This window comes from Marmota monax, unplaced genomic scaffold (genome assembly GCF_021218885.2).
Source record: "Marmota monax isolate L192 unplaced genomic scaffold, Marmota_monax_Labrador192_F-V1.1 WCK01_AAM20220418_F8-fsc00126, whole genome shotgun sequence".
NCBI lineage: Eukaryota > Metazoa > Chordata > Mammalia > Rodentia > Sciuridae > Marmota > Marmota monax.
The window spans coordinates 3,552,927-3,572,854 of NW_026695245.1; the positions used below are offsets into that span (position 1 = coordinate 3,552,927).

Below are 19,928 nucleotides of genomic sequence, written 5' to 3' on the forward strand. Positions count from 1 at the left end.
TTGAATCAAAGACCTAAACATGAGAGTTAAAATTATCAAACTACAAAACATATGGAAAAAGCTTCATGATACTGACTTTGGCACTGATTTCTTGGATGTGAAACCAAACGTACAGGCAAAAGAAAAAGAATAAAAATAAATACACTAGAATCCATCAAAATTAAAATCTCTTTTGCATCAAAAGACACTTTCAATGGAAAAGGCAACCCACAGAATACGGGAAAATGTTTGCAAGTCATACATGTGATAAGGAGTAAATAAATACCATATATAAAGAACACCTACCATCCAACAACAACAAAAACTATTTGATTAAAAAATGGGCAAACGACTTTAACAGACATTTCTCCAAATAACATATACAAATGATCAAGCACATGAACAGATATTCAACATAAAGTCATTAGGAAAATGCAAATTGGATATTATCTCACACCTATCAGGATGGCTATTATCCAAAAATAAAACCCAAACAAACAAACAAACAAATAAAAAACCAAACAACTATTGGCAAGGATATAGAGAAACTGGAACCTTGTGTAAGCTGATGGGACTATAAAATAATACAACCACTATGGAAAACTATATAGTGGTTCCTCGAAAAATTAAAAATAGAATCACCATGTGATCTAACAATCCTACTTCTGGGACATATACCTAGAAAAATTGAAAGCAGGAGCTCAAACCAGTATTTGTACACCACTGTACACAGAAGCATCATTTGTAGTCGTCAAAAGATAGAAGCAACCAAGCTGCCCTTTGGTGGAGGAATGGTAAGCCAATTGCAGTATGTAATCCATGAAATACTATTCAACCTTAGAAAGAAAGGAAATTCAGACACATGCTCCATCCGTCATGGATGATTCTTGAGGACATTCTGCTAAGTAAAACAAGCCTGTCACAAAAGAACAAATATTGTATGATTTCACCTATATATGGTATCTGTTGTAGTCAAGTACATGAGGACAGAAGAAGAATGTTGGTTGGCAAGGCAAGGGGGAGAGAAAATGAGGAGTGCTTAATAGGTGAAAGTTTCCATTTGAGAAGATGAATTAAGTTCTGGATGGATGTGACAGTAGACCAGCAACATGAATGGACTTCATGCCAATGAATTGGCATTAAAAATTTTTAAAAATGTGAATTAAAAAACATAAATGGTAAACTTTACCTTATATTCATCATGCCATAATTTAAAAATTAATTTTAAAAACACTGAAGTCTGCCTATCTTACTACTGGTTATAAACATATACGGGAAAAGAAAAAAAATAGTGAAACTAATATCTATCTAGACTTTAACTCAAAATATTACAAATTTGGAGCAAAAAAAAAAGCCTTTTTCTTTTTTGGTAAAAAACTGATCAAGAGTGGTCTAACAGGGCTTCCCGCCCCTGTGTCACACACCTTAGGTCTCAGAGTGAGCATCTTTGCCATACTTTAAATCATGATACTCCTTAGGAAGTTTGGATCTGCTTCCACATTTAGCCATTGTACTTTCAATGTTGTAAAATATCTGAGAGTTTCTTCAACATGAGATTTTTTTGTTGCCAGCCTCCATCACTTTCTCTGGGACTGGGGGCATCTTCATCTTGTTCCTTACAACCCACTTTCCCCCCAGGTATTTATCCAGAGTTCCTCCAACAGTGGCCATGCCAATATCTCAATACCTCCAGGTCAGCTAACCCTTCCACTGATATTTTTTCAAATTTAACTTCCAATGTTATTTCTTTCTTTCTATCTTAATTTGCTGTTCTTTCACCTTTATTGGCTAATACCCTCTTCTAATAATCCATTTTTGAAAAATGTCCTTGGGTCTCTCCCTCGGAGACCAGGAAGCAGCCCAACTGAACACTTGGCTGGGAACTTGATGAAGGAGCAGTGAACAATCACAGGCAGACTGAAAGAAGTGAGTGACTGGTCACTGACCATGATGTGCACATCTGTTAAGTGATCTGTGGCCTGAAGAGCCGGCAGCTTGTGTATAAAAGGCAGCTGAAATCTGAACCGTGTTACTGGAGGATATTTAAATAAAACCCTGGAAACTGAAATCTGGGCAAATCACAATCAAGCAAAGCCAGCACTGTGGAACCCCAGAGCCCAGGAACTCAGTGCTCAGTCTGTGGGCAAAGAAACCAGACTGGAGATGGTCTCTCCAGAGAGGAAGGCGGAGTTGAGGCTCAAGGATTAGTAGGCCCTGAGTCAGCTCAGTGGAGGCTATAGGGAAGTATCCGTTTCTAGCCTCTTCCAGACCCTGGAAACTGCCCTGGTTCCAGGGCTGTGACTACTATGCTTCCATTCTTCAAGGCCAACGCCTTCAAATCTCTCCGTTCAGTTTCCACACTGCCCTCTTTATGAAGGTGGGCTCTCCCTTACCTCCCTCTTATGAGGATGCACATGATTACATTTAAGATCCACCTGGATAATCCAGAAAAATCTCACCACCTCAAGATCCTTCACTTAATCACATCTGCATGGTTCCTTTTTTCCCCCTCCCCTATATTGAGTACGACTTAGAGGTTTCGGGGCTCAGGATGTGGATGTGTTTTCGAGGGCCTTTTTTCAGGCTACCACAGAGACCATGAGGGAATTTTAGGGAAAGGCATGTACTTAGACTCATATACTCAGAAAAGATCCCTCTGGCAGAGATGGAGGAGGGGCCCAAGAGGAAGCCAGCTGGGTCAAAGCAACTGTTTAAACGAGAGGTGAGGGACACCTGGGCTAGGCAGTAATGGTGAAGATGAAGAGGATGGACTGAACAGACACTTGGGAGATGAAACAGACAGACCAGGAGGGCCTTCTAGACTCGTGGTGTGCATGACCAGATTCCAAGGGGTGCCATACACTGAGCTGTGGGCACTGGAAGGAGACCAGGCACACACAGGATATCAGGGCTGCAACAACTGACCTGTGATAGTGCTCGATCCACATCCTATTCAGTATAATGAGGTTCTTTTGGAGGCAGCAGCAGAAACAGCATATACTCTAGGGCTGAGGGCAGATCTTCTATATGGATTTAGTTTTTCATTTTATTTTTTAACTTGTTCTAATTAGTTATACATGACAGTAGAATACATTTTGACACCTTGTACACAAATGGAGCACACCTTCGCCTTCCTCTGGCTGTACATGGTGCAGAGTCACACTGGTAGTATAATCGTACATGTATATCGGGTAATAATGTCCATCTTATTCCATCTCCTCCCCATCCCCACACCCCCTCCCCTCTCCCTACTCCCCTCTCTACAATCCAAAGTTCCTTCATTCTTCCCCAGTCGCCTCCCTCCATTATGGATTAGCATCCACTTATCAGAAAAAACATTCGGCCTTTGGTTTTTTTAGATTTGGCTTATTTCACTTGGGTTTGGTCATGTGTGAAGTTGTAATAAGAGAACTTATTCTTTTTAAAATTTTTATTAGTTATTGATGGGCCTTTATTTATTTATTTGTTTATATATGGTGCTGAGAGTCAAACCCAGGGCCTCATGCTAGGCAAGCACTCTACCACTGAGCCACAACCCCAGCCCAGAGAACTTATTCTTAGGGCTTGCATAAGTCAAGGTTCTCCAGGGAAACTCTCATATATATATATATATATATATATATATATATATATGTATATATATATATATATATGTGTGTGTGTATGCATGTGCCCATACATATATACCCACACATTCATGGACACACATATACATACATACCCACATACAGAAACACAATACAAACATATATTCATTCATATATTGCCAATTTTATATGCATATAAAATTATATATATAATTATGAGAGAGGATTGATTAGATTGGCTCACATGATCAGAGGCTGTCTGCAGGCTGGCGAACTAGGGAAACTGGTAATGCTCAGCTTAAGAAGCCAAAAACCTCAGAATGAGAGGGAGGCTGATGATGCAGCCCCAGTTCCTAGGCCAAAAGTCCAAAAGCCCCCTAGAGAGCTCTGCTACAAGGCCATACTCATAGACTAAAGAACACAGAGTCTGACATGCATGGGTGACAGCAGCAGCAAAATAGCCCCTGAGAAGGATAGAATGCAAGTGAGAACCAGTTTCCCCTTCGTCCACTTGGGCCCCTGGCCTCTTGGGTGGTACCACTCACTTCAGGGCAGGTCTTCCCCACTGAGCTTGCTGACCCACTAGGCAATCTTCTCTAAAAACACCCTTGCAGTCACATCCAGAAGCATGCCTGAACAATTCTCCAGGCATCCCTCAATCCAGTCAAGTTGGCAAAAAATTAACAGGGCTGTTGAAAGAACTGGGATTAAGGATGAGATGTACATGACATGATGACTTAGTAGCAAGCAGCATTTATCACTTGCTTCGCCCTCATTCACTGTTCTTTCTCTGTGCAATAATTCAAGAAAAGATCAAAAGACTCTTATACAATCATAAGACTCTACTACTTCCAACTTTACTCAGATCCCTCTCTAGCTTTGCTTATTCATATTCACATATTGCAAAATTCTGATGGTAATTTAGAATTAATGATGTATTCTGAAAATAGTTCAACTAATTGAAAGATTTTCTAATGCATCCTTCAACAAGGGCTATTTATAAAAAGGAACAAAATTGACCATGATATTTTCATTATTTTCTCATCTTTAAGATATAAAGTACCCTTTATTATAGGTGGCAATGTTCTATATATTGCATGAATACTTTGAGAATTAAATACTTTCACCTATTTATATAAGCAATCCAAATACCAATTTATCTTAAATAATCATTTAACTCTTTGGGAGATTTCTCTATTTTTCAGTTGAAAGGCATTTCAAAGTGAAGCTAGACACTTATTATGTATAATAAAACTTTACTATTAGTGACCAACTCTTCATTTCATAGGTACGTCATTCACAAAGGCATCCAGGTTTTTCCTTTATTAGCAGAGCATAAGTCAGGAAATTTTCATCTGGGCTTACCTTATTATGCATAGGCTTCTTTAACTATAAGCTTTTAGACTTTAACAGCTTCTTGATGAATTTTTATTGTTTTACAACTGGGCATTTTTCTATTCAGAGAAAAGCTTTTAATTTCAAGTTAGCTTCGACTACTGTCTCTCAAAAGTCCACTGCAGATCCAAGCTGTCCCATGAGATTACAGAAAAGCAGTCATTTTTGCATTTACAGTTTCTCCAGAAGGAGGATCTCTAAGAAGCCCACCATTAGAGCCCCCAGCATTTGCCTCCACTACTTTAGACAGCCATGCCCCCATCCCACACTCCTTCTCTTTTACCCCTGTTGTTATTTCAATAGGAGTAATTTTTGGCTCAATCTGTAATTTTGTAATGAGTATCTCATCAATCATCAATACAGAAATAACCAAAAAGACATTTGGATCCACATGGTTGACAGCTGAAGCAAATGTCATTTCAGAGTAAACAAAACTCTTTTCTGAGATTGACAGGAACCTGGCCAGAATATGGAGGAAAGTCAGAAACCTAATTACTCCAATAACTACAGACCTAGAAGCCGTCCTGGGCTACCTGGAGTCAAATCAGACGAAGATGCAACTGGTGAATTCAATGTGCTTTTTTAGACTTTAATAAAGAAGAGGTGAGGGCTGGGGATGTAGCTCAGTGGCAGAGTACTTGCCTAGCATGCAGAGGCCTTGGGTTCAATTCCCAGTGCCACAAAAATAAAATAAAGCGAGGAACATGAATGGCAAGATGCAAGGGTATCAAGTTCTTTCTTATTCCAGAGATCCGTTGACAATGCATAACTTGAGATTTTGCAATTCACTGCTCAAAATGAGAGAGGAAGAAAACACTCAAAGCTTTGACAGTGACTCATCCAATTGGAAGCAATTCTAAAGAGGACATGCAGCATGGATTTTAGCTTAATCCAATTGCTTCTTAATGAATCTCTTGTCATTTAGCAAACTCAACTTGAATTTGGAGGTGAAATGTCATTTTCCCTCCTTTTTTTTTTTTCTGTCCTGAAGAACTGTGCAAAAAAAAAAAAAAAAAAAAAAAAAAACTTTGTCATAGAGAAAAAAATGACACCAACGTGTACAAATCTGCTTTGCTTTGATGGTTATTTTATGGATGAATAATTTACATGAAGTAGAATGCAAAGGTCAGCTGCTGCAGAGATGAGGCAAGATAGTGCAACCGCAAACCAAAGGACACTGTCTGTACAATAAGAAGGCCGACGTGGACCAGCAGCAAGTAACACTCAACCACAGGCACTCAGAGTGAGAAGCTCATGCTCAGATTTACCTAGAAAAGTCCCACCCAACAAAGAATATTATATGCAATCCAGCTTGTGAGAACAGGTTGAGCGAACATGAACTACGGGATACACTTGATGTCATGCCTGAGGGTGGGACCAGGGCAAGCTTTATATGCCAAGGTGCCCTTTCAGAGATGAAATCGTGTGTTTTTTTTCTTTTAACCCCTTACTAGTTGCTTCAAAGTATAAGCAGAATAGAAGATTGTCATGAAGCAGTCTGCCCTATTTCCTTGTATTTTGGAAGAATCACTTTCCTGGTCCCTTTGGCTAGGTAACGTTAGGGCAACTGTGGCCAGGTTCCTGGGGGATTTGGCTCTTTTATTTTAATCTTTAAAATACCATTTTTAATTTGTGTAATCTTTGTTGCTACCAAGTGGAAGAAGTGAGCAAGCCCTCCTGGGAAGGATACGGACCAGTCTGTAGCCTGAAGTCCAAAGTTAGGGAAGACTGTGCTGGCAGAGCCAGGGCAGAGAATCCAAGTCTCTGAAATAAAGTCTCCTTGAGGCTGGAGACAGATGCCCCATAACCTAGTTCTGTATTAAGTCTGAAGAAGGGAAGGGACCTCAGTGGCTCTCCATCCACATGGCAAGGGACAGAAGGACCAGTGCTGACATCCCTTCCTGGAGCTATTTTAGACCTTAGAAGTAATATGTGTGTGACAGGCAAAAGCTTGTGTGTCAGGGCAGTGACCCACAGGGCCCAACACTGGGGCTCTGTATCCTCTAGGGAAACCTACACAGCCCTGGCACCAGTGACCACAGACACAATGAAGGAGGGATCCTCCAACATGCTTCTTCAGCCACAGCTGAGTCATCTTGGGCAGCCTCTCCCCTTCCTGCTGCCTGTCAGCAGGAAGACCCCACCTCATGCTGTTCCAGGCAGCCTGGGAATTCAGCTGCAGAGAACTAATCTTGTCCTAACCTTGTAGCCCCAAGCTCAGTGCCCCTCAAAGGTGGCATTTTAGAAATCTTTAGGGCCATTTGAGGGTGATACAATGTAGTAGAATACACCAAAGATACAAACCATCCTGCGATGCGTGAGATCATCTAGTATGATGTCCCACATGCTGTATGACTTTTGAACATCTCTTGGAAATTTGTGGGGCTAAAAACCTGTTTACAATTATTTCTAGGACCTCTTTCCATTTACACAAAAATGCAAAATACTCTCGTATCTCAGTATCCAAGGAAGATTGGTTCCAGGATCCCTATGGTTCTGATGCTCAAGACCCTTAGGTAAAATGGTGTGATATCTGCCTATATAGCCATATGCACATCTTCCCTATAATTTAAATCATCTCTGGATTACTTATAATACCTAATATAATGCCTACACATACTTCATTTGTGTGGATTCAGAATAGCACTCAACACACAGCACATTTAAATTTTATGTTTTGGAACTTTTTAGAAGTTTTTTTCCCCAAAATTTTCAATCCTTCATCAATTGAATCTTTCAATTGCAAAACTTGTGGATACGGAGGGGCAACCATATTCCTTGACTGTTTCAATGCATACTTCATCAAGATTTGTTCATGATTTTGGAGAACCATGTCCCCAACTGCAACACTGCTTCTGGCTTTTGAGTAGCCAACACCCCAGAGCTCAACTGTTCTGCACATGCCAGTATTTAATAGGGGTACTGAAAGTTCCTTTTAACATACTAAGAGTCAAATAAAATATTAGATACCACCGAATGTCATTATTCAATTTATATCATTTTTGCCTCCCAATATACTTAAGAATTTGTAGCATACTGAAATTAATGTTACGGAAATTACATATGAAGTTATTTATTTTGAGTTTTGTTCTTATATTTCAACAAGATTCTGGGACTGTCTTTAGGGGTTAACCCCTGCCCTGTAAAATTTTTTTTTTCAATTTATCCTCTAATCTCGAACACCTATTAAAAGCAGTGGCCTCTAAAGTTCTAGGTTTGTGGAGGAATTTCAAGATGTGAAATATTTTCTGTGATACTTTGTCAGAGGCATTCTTTGTCTTAACATAGGAACTTTAATGATTGTGATACCACCCTAACAAAGGTGGCCTGGCTTACTGTAAAAATATCATGTTTCTCACGTCCATCACTTAAATAGTCAGTATCTTGCCTTGGTCAGTTATAATCCTTCAATTATGATTACCCTATTTCTCTTATATACAGATAAATGTGTTGTTACTTCCTTTGTGTTAAAGTGTACTGCTCTCTCATATTTCTACCTTTCTGCAAGGTTTCTCATCTTTTTATTTCTCTTAAATCCAAATTTATTCCTTATACACAGGAGCAAGCACTTAACTACTTCATTTTATCTTCTGATAAAGGTATACTGAATACTTACCTTTGGAAAGATACGTAATTTTATATTATGAATTTCTTTTTAAGAAATTTTTTGTAGTTGTAGATGGACAGAATGCCTTTATTTTATTTGTTTATTTTTACGTGGAGCTGAGGATCAAACCCAGTGTCTTACACATGCTCGGCAAGCGCTTTGCCTCTGAGCTATGACCCCAACCCTATGAATTTCTTTTGTACTTCCCTTTTTTAATACTATTCAGACATTCTATTGATTTTAAGACATTGAACATGTGGGTAGATTATTTCATCCACTAATTTATTTTCAGATCATAAAGAGGGAATTACCAAGTGTTTGTCATCAAAAAAGGGCATTAGACCTGATAGGGTCAAGAATCCCTGCTCAGGAAAGTATTAATTCCCAGTTACCAAAGCTTCTGGAGTCTGGGAATTATATTTTGGATAGTAACTCCAGAGCTTGTTACAGCACCATGCAGGGGTAGCCTCAAAGCCTTGGAGATAGCTAAGTTAAAAAATGAAAGCCCACCAGTTAGACTGCCCTCCTTGTCACCAGGCATAACACTGAGCAGAGGACAGACAGATCACTTGGAGCGCTATGATCCCCCGAGTTACATCTAGTTGGGCCAGGCACAGCTGACACCCATGGCTACTTCAAAAAGCAGATCAGTTTCATGGAGATTGAGCCTCATTAGGGATTCAGCCTTCCCCATGATGGCACCTGTCCAGGCTCAGGTGTGCTCAGCAGCACCTTCGTGCTCCATTGCCCCCTACTCAGCATGGGGCAGCTTGGGACACAACAGGGGAAGAGACTGATGGGGCCAGGTGGGAGTTCTACTGCTTTATAAGAAAAGAACATCAATTTTAGGGCCTCTCTGGTGCACCCCAAATTGGGTAAGGAGACATGCCCATGAGCATATGAGGAATACAAGACCTTCAGACATCCTATTGGGCTGCACTTCCTGACTGGCAAATAAGAGAGCTGCTCTGCTCTGAATGCATCCTGGACCCCAGAAAATTCCAGTAAGCTCAGGAAGGCCAGGAACACTGCAGAGAAAGTCTAGGCATTATCTGTCTTCCCAGCCCTCTTCTCAACAGGGGACTGGAAATGGCATCAGTGTAACACAAGTCCTGGCTAAAGGTAAGGACGGGATGCTGGGGAAGCACAGGGGAATCCCACAGTCTTTCCATGGAAATCTGAGCTACATCTTGAAGGACAAGACTCAACTGGATGGATGTTGCAAACTATTTTTGCACAATTAGAGTAGAAGCGGCAAAGGGAACAGCAGAAGGGAGGCCAGGAAGCAGACAGGGCCAGGCCACCGGCTATCTCTTGGCAGGCTGGGATGCTGAGTTTATCATACAGAAGACTGGAAGCCACAAGGGTCTAAACTTTGAGATGACCCTCTCCTGAAGACTGAGCCCCTTGGTAACTTGAAGAAGACTCTCTGGGTGTCACAGCATGGTTGGCGTATTTCTGGGAGAATGCACCCAAAATGGCTTCAATGGCATACATGTGAAAGTTACAGAAAGGAAGTCACATGCAATGGTCACACAGAGACACTGGAGCTGGGAGGCCTCGTTTCCACCCCAAAGCTCCTACTTCCTGCTGACCTTAGACAGGCTGCTTCATGTCACTCACCTCCTCCACACACACACACACACCCTGCTCTCCACTCAAGAGAGATATCAAGACCCCCACCCACCCACCCAGCTGGGGGAGGTTTCCTTGGGGAGTAAAAACATACCAGGAGGCGTGGGGGGAGGGGGCTGGCCAGGCACCTAGTAAGCACCATTTAGTAGTATGATGTTTATTTTGATGCATATGAGGGAACAAGTCACCTCAACCAGTGTGATTATACAGATATTACAAATTGAGACAGGACCCACTGTAGAGGTAGATAAATGTAAAAAAAAAAAAAAAAAAAGAAAAGAAAAAAGACATTAAATAAGCAACATCTCCTGGAAGGGAAGATGGATTCTCACCTGTATCCTGAATGTGGCAGCCATTCCCTCCTATCATGAATACCAGTTCCAACAGAGATGTACTTCCTGACTCTCTACAGCCTTCTCTGAAATAACTGATTCCCTCCAGGCAGCAGCAACTACCTGTTGTATACATGTAGGTATTTTTTACATTCCAGAGTTCTTATACAGGAAGGGACGAGAAGTAGAAAGCAACTTAGCAAGGGAAAAGGCTCAGATGGCTAACTGCCAACCATCTTTACATAAGAAGAAAAGCCCCATCTCAGTCTCTAAATTGGTGTCAAGAAGCCACGACTTGCTCTTCTTACACAGCAATTTTATGAATAACTTTACACAAAGATATGTATTCACAGTCACTTGTATGGCAGTTGGAATGCGTTTTCCCCATAGATTAATACACAAAAGCCTATTCAGTCTCAAATTGGACTCGTGTTACAGAATGTGCAGCACAGTCACTGATTAAGTGTGCTGGGAACAAGAGTTAAATGCTGAAAGAGGCACAGCAGTCTCCTCTGCTCTGTGGCGGATATATTCCAAGACCTCAGTGGATGCTTGAACTGTACATGGCCGTGAACTCCATAGATACTATCCTTTTTTCCCAGTACAAAAACTTTACTTCTGATAAACTTTAATTTATATGTTAGGCACAGTAAGAGACTAACAATAACTGATAATAAAAATAGGACAATGATGACAACACATTGTAATAAGTAATTTAAAATTTATTGATTATTTCTAGAATTTTCCATTTAATATTTGCAGACCATGCTTGACTATGGGTTAACTGGAACCATACAAAGCAAAACCACAGATACAGGGGAACTAGTGCACAGGACAGAGATCAGTTCCTCCCTGCCTTGTTACAACCCCTGTTAGAGGGCAGAGGCCAGTGCTGGACAGAGTTTTGAATAATTCATCTGGGCTACTCCACCTAGACTTCCTGTGCTTCTTTTATACACTCTTCTCCTTGAGTTCTTCTTAGCATTAGCCTTTTCAAAATCTCACTGCTGTTGCTGGGTAAGTAGGAGGGTTACCCTGGCAAAGGAGACTGGGTGAGAAAATGATATTTTAAAAGCTAAAACAGCATGTGTGAAAGGTAAAGGCTCCTGAAATATCATGATGTGTTTGCACATCCACAAGTGGTTTTGTGTAACTAGGACAGAAAGGGCTCCATGATCCAATATGACTGCTCTCCTTGTTTGTTTCTTTGTTTGTTTTCTTATTCTCATGAAAACTTCATTTCACTCAATAGTTTCTTTCAACTAGCTTAGGGAAAGAAGGTGATCTCACTGAACCAGCTGTTAAACACAGCAGAAGTGACTCAGAACCCAGAGATTCTTCAAGGGTTCACATCTTTAACTGTGCGTTTGTACAAGTGGCACACACACACACACACATACACACACACGCCACAGTATAAATACTCTTTTTTTTCCCCCCTGATAATTTCCTCCAAACCCTCCTGTTATTCTATAGACAGCTACATTTCTTAATTTTTTTAAAGAAGACTCTCTGGTTAAGCTAAATGAACAATGAACATTTAACTGGGACATTTTCAGACTGTGCAATAGCTGGGGGTGGGAGGAATGAGCTTTTTTCCAAATGTACCTCTGAGTTGAGGAGGATGGAAAAAGTCAACAGATGAGTTTCTTGTCTTTCCCACCAGCTCCCTCAAACCATTTCTGCTTTTCATAACTTCTCCTTTTCTTGCATTTCTGCATCTAGAGACTCTCCCACGGACTCCAGCAGCAGAGACAAGCTGTGTGTGAGCAGCCAAAGTGTTCAGAAGACACTGGCAGCCCACAAGTGCTTCCTGTCCTCCCAAGTACCTGACATGGCTTTGGGCAAAGAAGAGGCTAGGGAGGTCCATGGCCCAGTGTCTCTTACTCACACTTTTGAGTTTTTCCAGGAAGTATCATGGTTTGTACTGGGCTCAACAACTTGCATAAGGCCAGAGGATCAATACTTCAGCCTTTGCAAGCCACAGAGTCATAACTATTTATTTCCACAGTTGTGATAAACAATCAGGCATAGACAATACACAACCAAATGAGTATATAGCTGTGTCCCAGTAAAACTTTATTGACAAAAATAGGCAGTTGGCCACAGTCTACCCACACCCAGGGTTATACCTTTAGAGTGATACTGGCTCCACAGTCAACAAGCTCACAAAATAAGGCCACACTTTGTACGGCTTTGCCCTGTATGCCATAAACTGCTAAGCAATTTAGGATTTATACACTTACACACATGATATTTCCCATGAATTTTTCTTGCTTTTAATTTTTAATAACATTTTAACCATTATATAAAGTAAACTAGAAAAGATAAACCACAATTCAAATCCTTATTTATTCATACATATTTATCACCAGTGATCATTTCATAATAACCATTATATGCTTCTTTTTTTCTTTTTTCCAGCACTGAAGATTGACCTCAGGGTTTCACATGTGCTAAGCACATATCTAATATGCTTACTTTAGTTGACAACAATTCGATATGACTTTTTAATAATACCCACAGCTAGAAATCAGTAATAGTATTACCAGAGCAAGAACTGCAGAGAAGAAGCCCTTTAAGGTCAGAAAGGATGCCAAAAATAAAAGCAGGAGATGGCATGTGGCTGCAAGGGGAAGGAGGCAGACTCAAGGCCTGAAACAAAAACTGCAAAGCTCACTGGGACCGGGGTCCCCAAACATCTCTCATGGCTCAATGTGCTGTACCTCTCTTACATGCAAAGGAATATTTCAAGCTGTAAAGAGAAAAAAGATGGTGAGAGTAGGACTCAGAAGCCCCAAGGAGCCAAGAGTTAATTATGGATGAGACCTCCACTCGGTGGACAGTGGGCATGGGGAAAGTGAGTTGACTAGACACCAAACAGCCAAGTAACTCTAAGAAGCAGCACCGACACAAGCAGTGGTAAGAAGAAACTAACACACAAAAAGCACTCAACACAAAACAGTACCCATCGGCCTGCAGTTACTATTATAAATCCACAGGCACTTTCACATCTCCATGTGGGTTTTCCACTGTTTCCTCTCCTAGACTTGGGTTAAGCCTCACCATCCCTCACATTCTCTTCCATCCCTCCCAATTCTTCCTCTTTCACTTGACTTGCTTCTATCCCATCATGAAGCTCAAGCATCATTTCCTCTGCAAAAGTTCCTTCTGACTGGGCTAGAAGTTGCTTCTCTCTGGTCCTATAACAGCCTGTGGCTATGTCTCCCAGCCTCCCTACTGTCAATCTTACCTACTGTCAATCTTAACATACGGCGCAACACCTAAAAGTCTGGCATCCTCTTGTGCATTTCACCTATGGTCTGTCTTATCATGTGCCTGAGTACATGACACACAAGCCAAAATCAGTTCAGAGCCTGAGTGTGTGTGTGTGTGTGTGTGTGTGTGTGTTATGTAAGGAGTGCTGGATTATAGCACTGAGCCCTAATACCAAGATCAGGAGTTTGATTTCAGGCTATCAGTATCATAAACTTACATATGTTCATGGGCTCAAAGTAGAGAAGCCCTGAAGCAACTTCTATCAGTCAGCTTTTCATGACTGTAGTGAAATGCCTGACACAGGCTACTTATAAAGAAAAGGAAATTTATTTAGCCTAGTGTTCTGGAGATTCAAAGTCCAAGATAAGCTAGGCCCCATTGGTTTGGCCTCTTGTAAAGTCAGCAGATGGCAAGACATCATGGTGGGAGCTTGTATAGGAAGAATCACATCTCAGAATTACACAGAAAATGCACAGGCTGGCTAGGCATGCTCTTTTGACAAGAACCTTTTCACAAGAACTACCAAGATGTCACATGAGAAATACCTCATGTGCCCAATGACCTAAGAACTGCTCTTTAGGCCCCACATTCTACAGGTTCTATCACCTTCCAATAGTGTCATCCTGGGGACCAAGTCTTTTACAACAATATGGACCTTTGGGGGACTCAAACCATGTTCACAAAAGCACAGCACAAGTCTGTCCTGATCTCTGGGAAGACATCCTTAAGTGCACAACAGAGGCTCAGGGCCAACAACAGGGCAGCCTGTCACTCACTACATTATTCCTGTAGTAATAAGAGAATTTCAACTAGAGCCTTATTGAATATCTCAAAAGAAGGTCTCTGCGGTGCATATACTTCTAATTCCTATATAAATGATATCTGAATTATACAATTCAGACTTTCCACAAATTCGGAATGGCCTTCATGATAAGCTGTTTCTACAAAGTGACCACTTCTCCTTAGGTCACTATTCTATAAAATTTTTTATCCCAGTAACATGGCAAGAGAAAATGACCTTCTTGATGTAATAAAAATGTAACTGTTACACTAGACACAAAATACTTCTTTGTTAAACTGTAACAATAAGACTTCAGGAGGTTTACAAGTAAGGGGAGTGAGCCTAAAGGAGGATCCCTGTGAAATGGCAATCATGAAAAGAAGATGGAGCTGGTCATTTGGTTATCTATCCCTCTTCCACAGATGAACTGAGCTAGAGGTGTTTCTTCAACACTTACAAGACATCAATGCTAAGCTTCCAGGAGGTCATTCACCATTAAGACAGGAAGTTATCCAGTGCATAACAGGGTCTTATATCTTCCAGACATAATGTGTGAAGTGAGCTTTAAGTATAAAAGGCACTCACACACAAGGCATTTTGTCTTGTACTCAAACTACAGTCATGTATAGAACCCAAGACTAGTGGGGAGGCAACAAGTACAGAGCTAATGAGCAACTGCTGAGTGCTTAGACTGTGCCAGATTCAACAACTGTGAAGTCAGTACTATGACTGCTACTCTCATTGTATAGGCAAGGAAGTATATTTTGAGCCACTAAAGTCAGCAGACACAAAAGCGGCAAAACTAGGATTTGAGCCCTGGTTTCTGGATGCCAGTTCCTGAGCAGATCTTTATGCAACTGTGCTTCCCAAAGCACGAATGAACGAGAAGCGTATTTTGGAGGTGGAAAGAGTGCTATGACTTTTCACATCATAAACATCAGATGAAGCAAGGGAGAGCTGACAGGAGAATTCTGTCACAGTCATCTGTCCCTTCCCTCCTCCGACTCCAAGAAAAGCTTTTGAACATTGCTGGAAAATAAGGTCATGGGGCAGACAACAAAATATAATAATCAGACAGAATGGTAAACATCAAAAAGTCCCTGATTTAGAACCACAATGATTAAGCCCATGCTAACACCGAGTCTCAGGTCCCTTGTTATAAAATTGTCATAAGATATACCTCTTTTGTTGTTCTAAGAACAGTGAGAACAGATAAGGATATGTGGGTAGCACATGTGCTTGGCAGAGAACAGGTATTATTTTTTCTTCTTCTTTATCTTCAATTCCCATTTGGAAATATAAGCATACAACACAGGGTCCCCTGGTTACACAGGGGACATCTTCCCTGGAAACCCCCCCCCCACCCACAGAGAAATACCATTCAAGGTGTGTCTCTCTGTTGTTGGCCTGAAAGTGTGTGTTCTGCCCTCTATTGACAGTGCATAAAACCAGATGAGACAAAATTTTCATGCTTTCAACATAACAGCAACTGCACCATGAGGTTTAAGTATGTAAATGTACAGAAGGAAAAAAGACCACAGAAATAACTATTGCAGATTTCAAAGCAAGAATTGAAATACACAAGTATCTAGACCAGCAACTACAGAGAATAAATGTGACTCTCTAGACCTTCTCCATTCCTCTCCCATACAACACAAACTGGTAGTCAGAAAAGTCATATGAAACATTCAGACTTTTTTTCCCCATGAAATACATTTTCAGAGGGCTAAAAAAAAAGAGATATTGTGGGACAAGTAAATCTTTTAAATCCTCGGTCAACAGCCTTTGATGAAACTATGGCTTGACACCAGACTTGTATGTTTCACAAATAAAATGTTCTGAGAAAAGCTTAGGTGTGTTCATTTTCAGACCAAAAGTGAGGGTGGGGGTGATCAGCTGACTTAAAAGTAAAATACCTTTAGCAAAAAGGTATATATTTTGGCATTAAGAATGTGGCAGCTTCCCAAGCTTGGAGGTCTGAAACTTTAGGTGTTCCCCCTCGCCTCATTTTCTTACACACTGTGGCTCTCCATCACAACACATTATGGTCCTCTCATTTCAACAAACCATGAGGTCTAAAAAAGTGAGAAGCATATGGCCCTAAAACATGTTCCGGAAAGCTGCTAATCAACATGCTTATGGCTTGTCAATACTAACAAGACAAATCACAAACTTGCTTCCTAAACAAGAAAACGTAGGCTTTTGGTCCCCAGTAAAAGGAAGGCTTCTCCCACACCCACTGAAAGCTACCAGGCTTCAGTTCTTTCATTTATATTTTTTAAAAAAATTAACTGAATTCACGTGTTTCCCCTTCTATTCTTATGCGTTTTTAAAAATCCCTCCATTTTCTTCTTCCTTCCTTTACATTAGAGGACTTCTTCATTAACACGCTCGCTTGAAAGGCATTAGAAACTCATTTCAGGGACTTAGTTTTTACAAGAGCGGCAGAGAAAGGAGCGGGCAGAGTTGGGTTAAAATTGTTAAATTCCTGCACCGCATGACAACTATGCATGCGTCCTCAAACAATGAAAGTGTCTGGAATGCACGGGGATGCAAAGCGATGCCAAGCGCAACAAACAGGCACTGTACTTGGTGTCACAAAGGCTGCCCCGCCAGCACGCGAGCCAGAGTCACCCCGCAGCTCCCGGCTGGCAGCTGCCTCAAAAGCATCGGGTCCTAAATCCAGCCCACTCGGGACACGACAACCGCTGAGACAGGAGCAAACACTGGACACACCTCGGAGGGCAAGGCGGGGAGAAAGTGAAGGGAGCCTGCAGGAGAGCGGGGAGACGCGCGGCAGGTCCCGGGGAGGACAACGGAGCGGGGGTGGGGTGAAAAGGGAGGATGTGGCAAAGGCGCAGAAGCGCCAACTGCAGATCAGGCCCCGGGAGGCGACGCGGGGACCGGGAATTAGCGGCAGAGGGGAAGAAGGGGGGGGAGTCTGGGGACCAGCCGCAGGTCCCAGCGCATAAGCCCGCCACGAGGTCGCGCGGCCGGTACAAGGGAGCAGGGGCTCTGCGGTCACCTGTATTGTTTGAAAAGCTGGTCCGACTCCCTAAAGCCGTTGTTGAGCAGCATGTTGATGCCGGCCAGGGCCAGCTCCGCGTCCTGCAGGGGCGCCGCCGCGGCGTCCGAGTCTCTGTCGTCCCGCCGCCGCGGCCGCTGCTGCTCCGAGCCAGCCATGGGCGCGCGAGGCCCGGCCCTGGGCCGAGGCGAGGTCCGGAGGCAGCTGCTGCGGGCCCACGCGCGCCCGGAGCCCGGCTCTACCTGCCCGGAGCAGAGCCGAGCGGGCGGCGGGGGAGGGGACAGGAGGGGAGGGACGCGGAGCGAGGGAGGAGCCGCGGCCGGGCTGCGGCGCGCGGGGAACGTGGGCGCCTCGCCGCCGCCGCGGGGTATTACTCAGCAGCCACCCGCCCGCTCTTCTCGCTCCCTCCGAAACGGGCGGCCCGCACGGGTACCGGAGCCGAATCCGTTTCCGGGTGTCTCAAACCCCGAGGAGCCGGTCCCCGAGAGGCTGTCGCCTCCGCTTCCTGCAGCCCCCGCGCCCACGCCCAGAACCAGCACGCCCAGGCTGCTCCCACCCACTCAAGGCTGGGAGGCTGGGACCTTCGACCCTCCAGAGAAACCACCGGACCCGAGAGTCAGGGGAGACCCTGGGGCTCGGGAAGGACCAGCGGGTTGGAGAAGGGACGGGAACTCTGGGCCGCAGCGAGTAGGGCGCGGTTGGAGACCAGGTGGCCTTGGCTTTGGCTGAGTGCCTAAAACCTGGGGTAGCCAGTACCTGCGACCCCCAACTTCACCCCGGGGCCGCTGGGATCAAAGCAGCCAATACCGAGAAAGTGGGCGGTGGGGGCGGGGCCTCTGGACACCTGGGAGCCCAGCGCCGGAGACTGAGGGCAGAGCTCTCAGATCAGGGTACCACCCACTGAGACCCCCACCAGCATTAGAGCAGTGGAGAAACAGAGGTCCCTATACCACCACAGCTAAATATTTAAAAGTTATGGATTAAGTTGTTAAGGTGTGTTCTGTTCTCACCCTGATTATTATACTTTCCATACCAGTGGAACAGAAAAGCTGAGGTTTTTATGTGACCAAAAGTCAGCAAAATGTCGGTGACAATTTAATCATCGTTATATTGGTCTCACTGTGCGATAGTTTGGTAATGTCTGGATCCTAATATAGGGACAATTCATATACCATTCTTATGTTTATTCATATTTTTCTATAAGTTTATGTTTCTCTCCTTTAGCAAGATCACTAAATATACCATTACTTTATAAAGATTTCATTCTTAATTCCAAATCAGACCACCTTTCCTGAATCATTGTAGTTCTTAGAGTGTAGTTCACTAAGTTCAATTTGGAGAAACTTCGCATTAAGCAGAAACTTTGCTTAAGCATTTACAAAGGAATTGCTTTTAAAAATTAAGGCAATACTCAGGTTTAAAAATAGCCCATACATTTTAAATATCATTCCTATAGTATAATGAGATCAATAAGATAAATGATCACAGAAATGTTGCAACATAACTTAAATTCATTATACACATTGTTTTCACTTAGAGTATTTCTAACATTCATCTATACAAATGCAAGAGCAATATGTATTGCTACCATTCCTTCACTGTTTTGTTGTTGTTGTTTGTTGTTTGTTTTTGGTTTTGTTGTTGTTTTGTTGAGACAGAGTCTCACTATGATGCCTAGGATGGCTTTGGACTCAAGCAATCCTCCTGCCTCAGCTGCCAGAGTGGCTGGGACCAGAGTGGCCCACACCAGTTCCTCAAGCCCACTGTCCTATGCAACTGTTGCAAAACCATGCTAATTCTTGAGTACATCTGGAACCACAAATTGGAACACCAAAAGAAGCAAGAAAATGAATGCTTCTCATGGTTGAGAAATAATACTTTGCATTACAGAACTCATTTTGTTTATGCTGAGAAGAGGGATTTCATAAATTGACCCTTTTTATGTTTTTACATAAAAATGTTAATATGTCTACATAAAATTGTTTTCATCTTAAATATTAATGATGTCATAGTCCTTCATGGCATTCAGAAACTGTAACTTTTTGTTTTTAGGACATTGTGTAAAGAAGAGAAGTGTTTTCTTAGGACCTAAATGGTATTCATGGTAAGAATTGCTGTGGAGAGTGATATATCCCACCTAGCCACGACTGAGTACCAGAGTGACAAAGGTACTCAGGTGTCCTTTAATAAATTTATGTGTGTGTTGATTAGCAGGGCCTTCTAAAACAGGTCTTAGGGACTATCCTTCTTACTGAAGCCCACATGAGGCCCCTGGCCATACATTGCCAATAACTATGGTTGCTGCCAG

The 19,928-nt window shown here is 42.4% G+C and overlaps 1 protein-coding gene across 1 annotated transcript in view; it reads right to left on the minus strand.

Moving 5' to 3' along the window:
* Nucleotides 1-17,851, minus strand: part of Ttc39c (tetratricopeptide repeat domain 39C) — a 101,593-nt gene extending 83,742 nt beyond the window's left edge. The window contains exon 1 of the mRNA XM_046433624.2: nt 17,621-17,851. Coding sequence (XP_046289580.1) covers nt 17,621-17,778 — 158 coding nt within the window. The 5' untranslated portion in view covers nt 17,779-17,851. The remainder of the gene's footprint in view (nt 1-17,620) is intronic.
* Nucleotides 17,852-19,928: the final 2,077 nt, after the last annotated feature.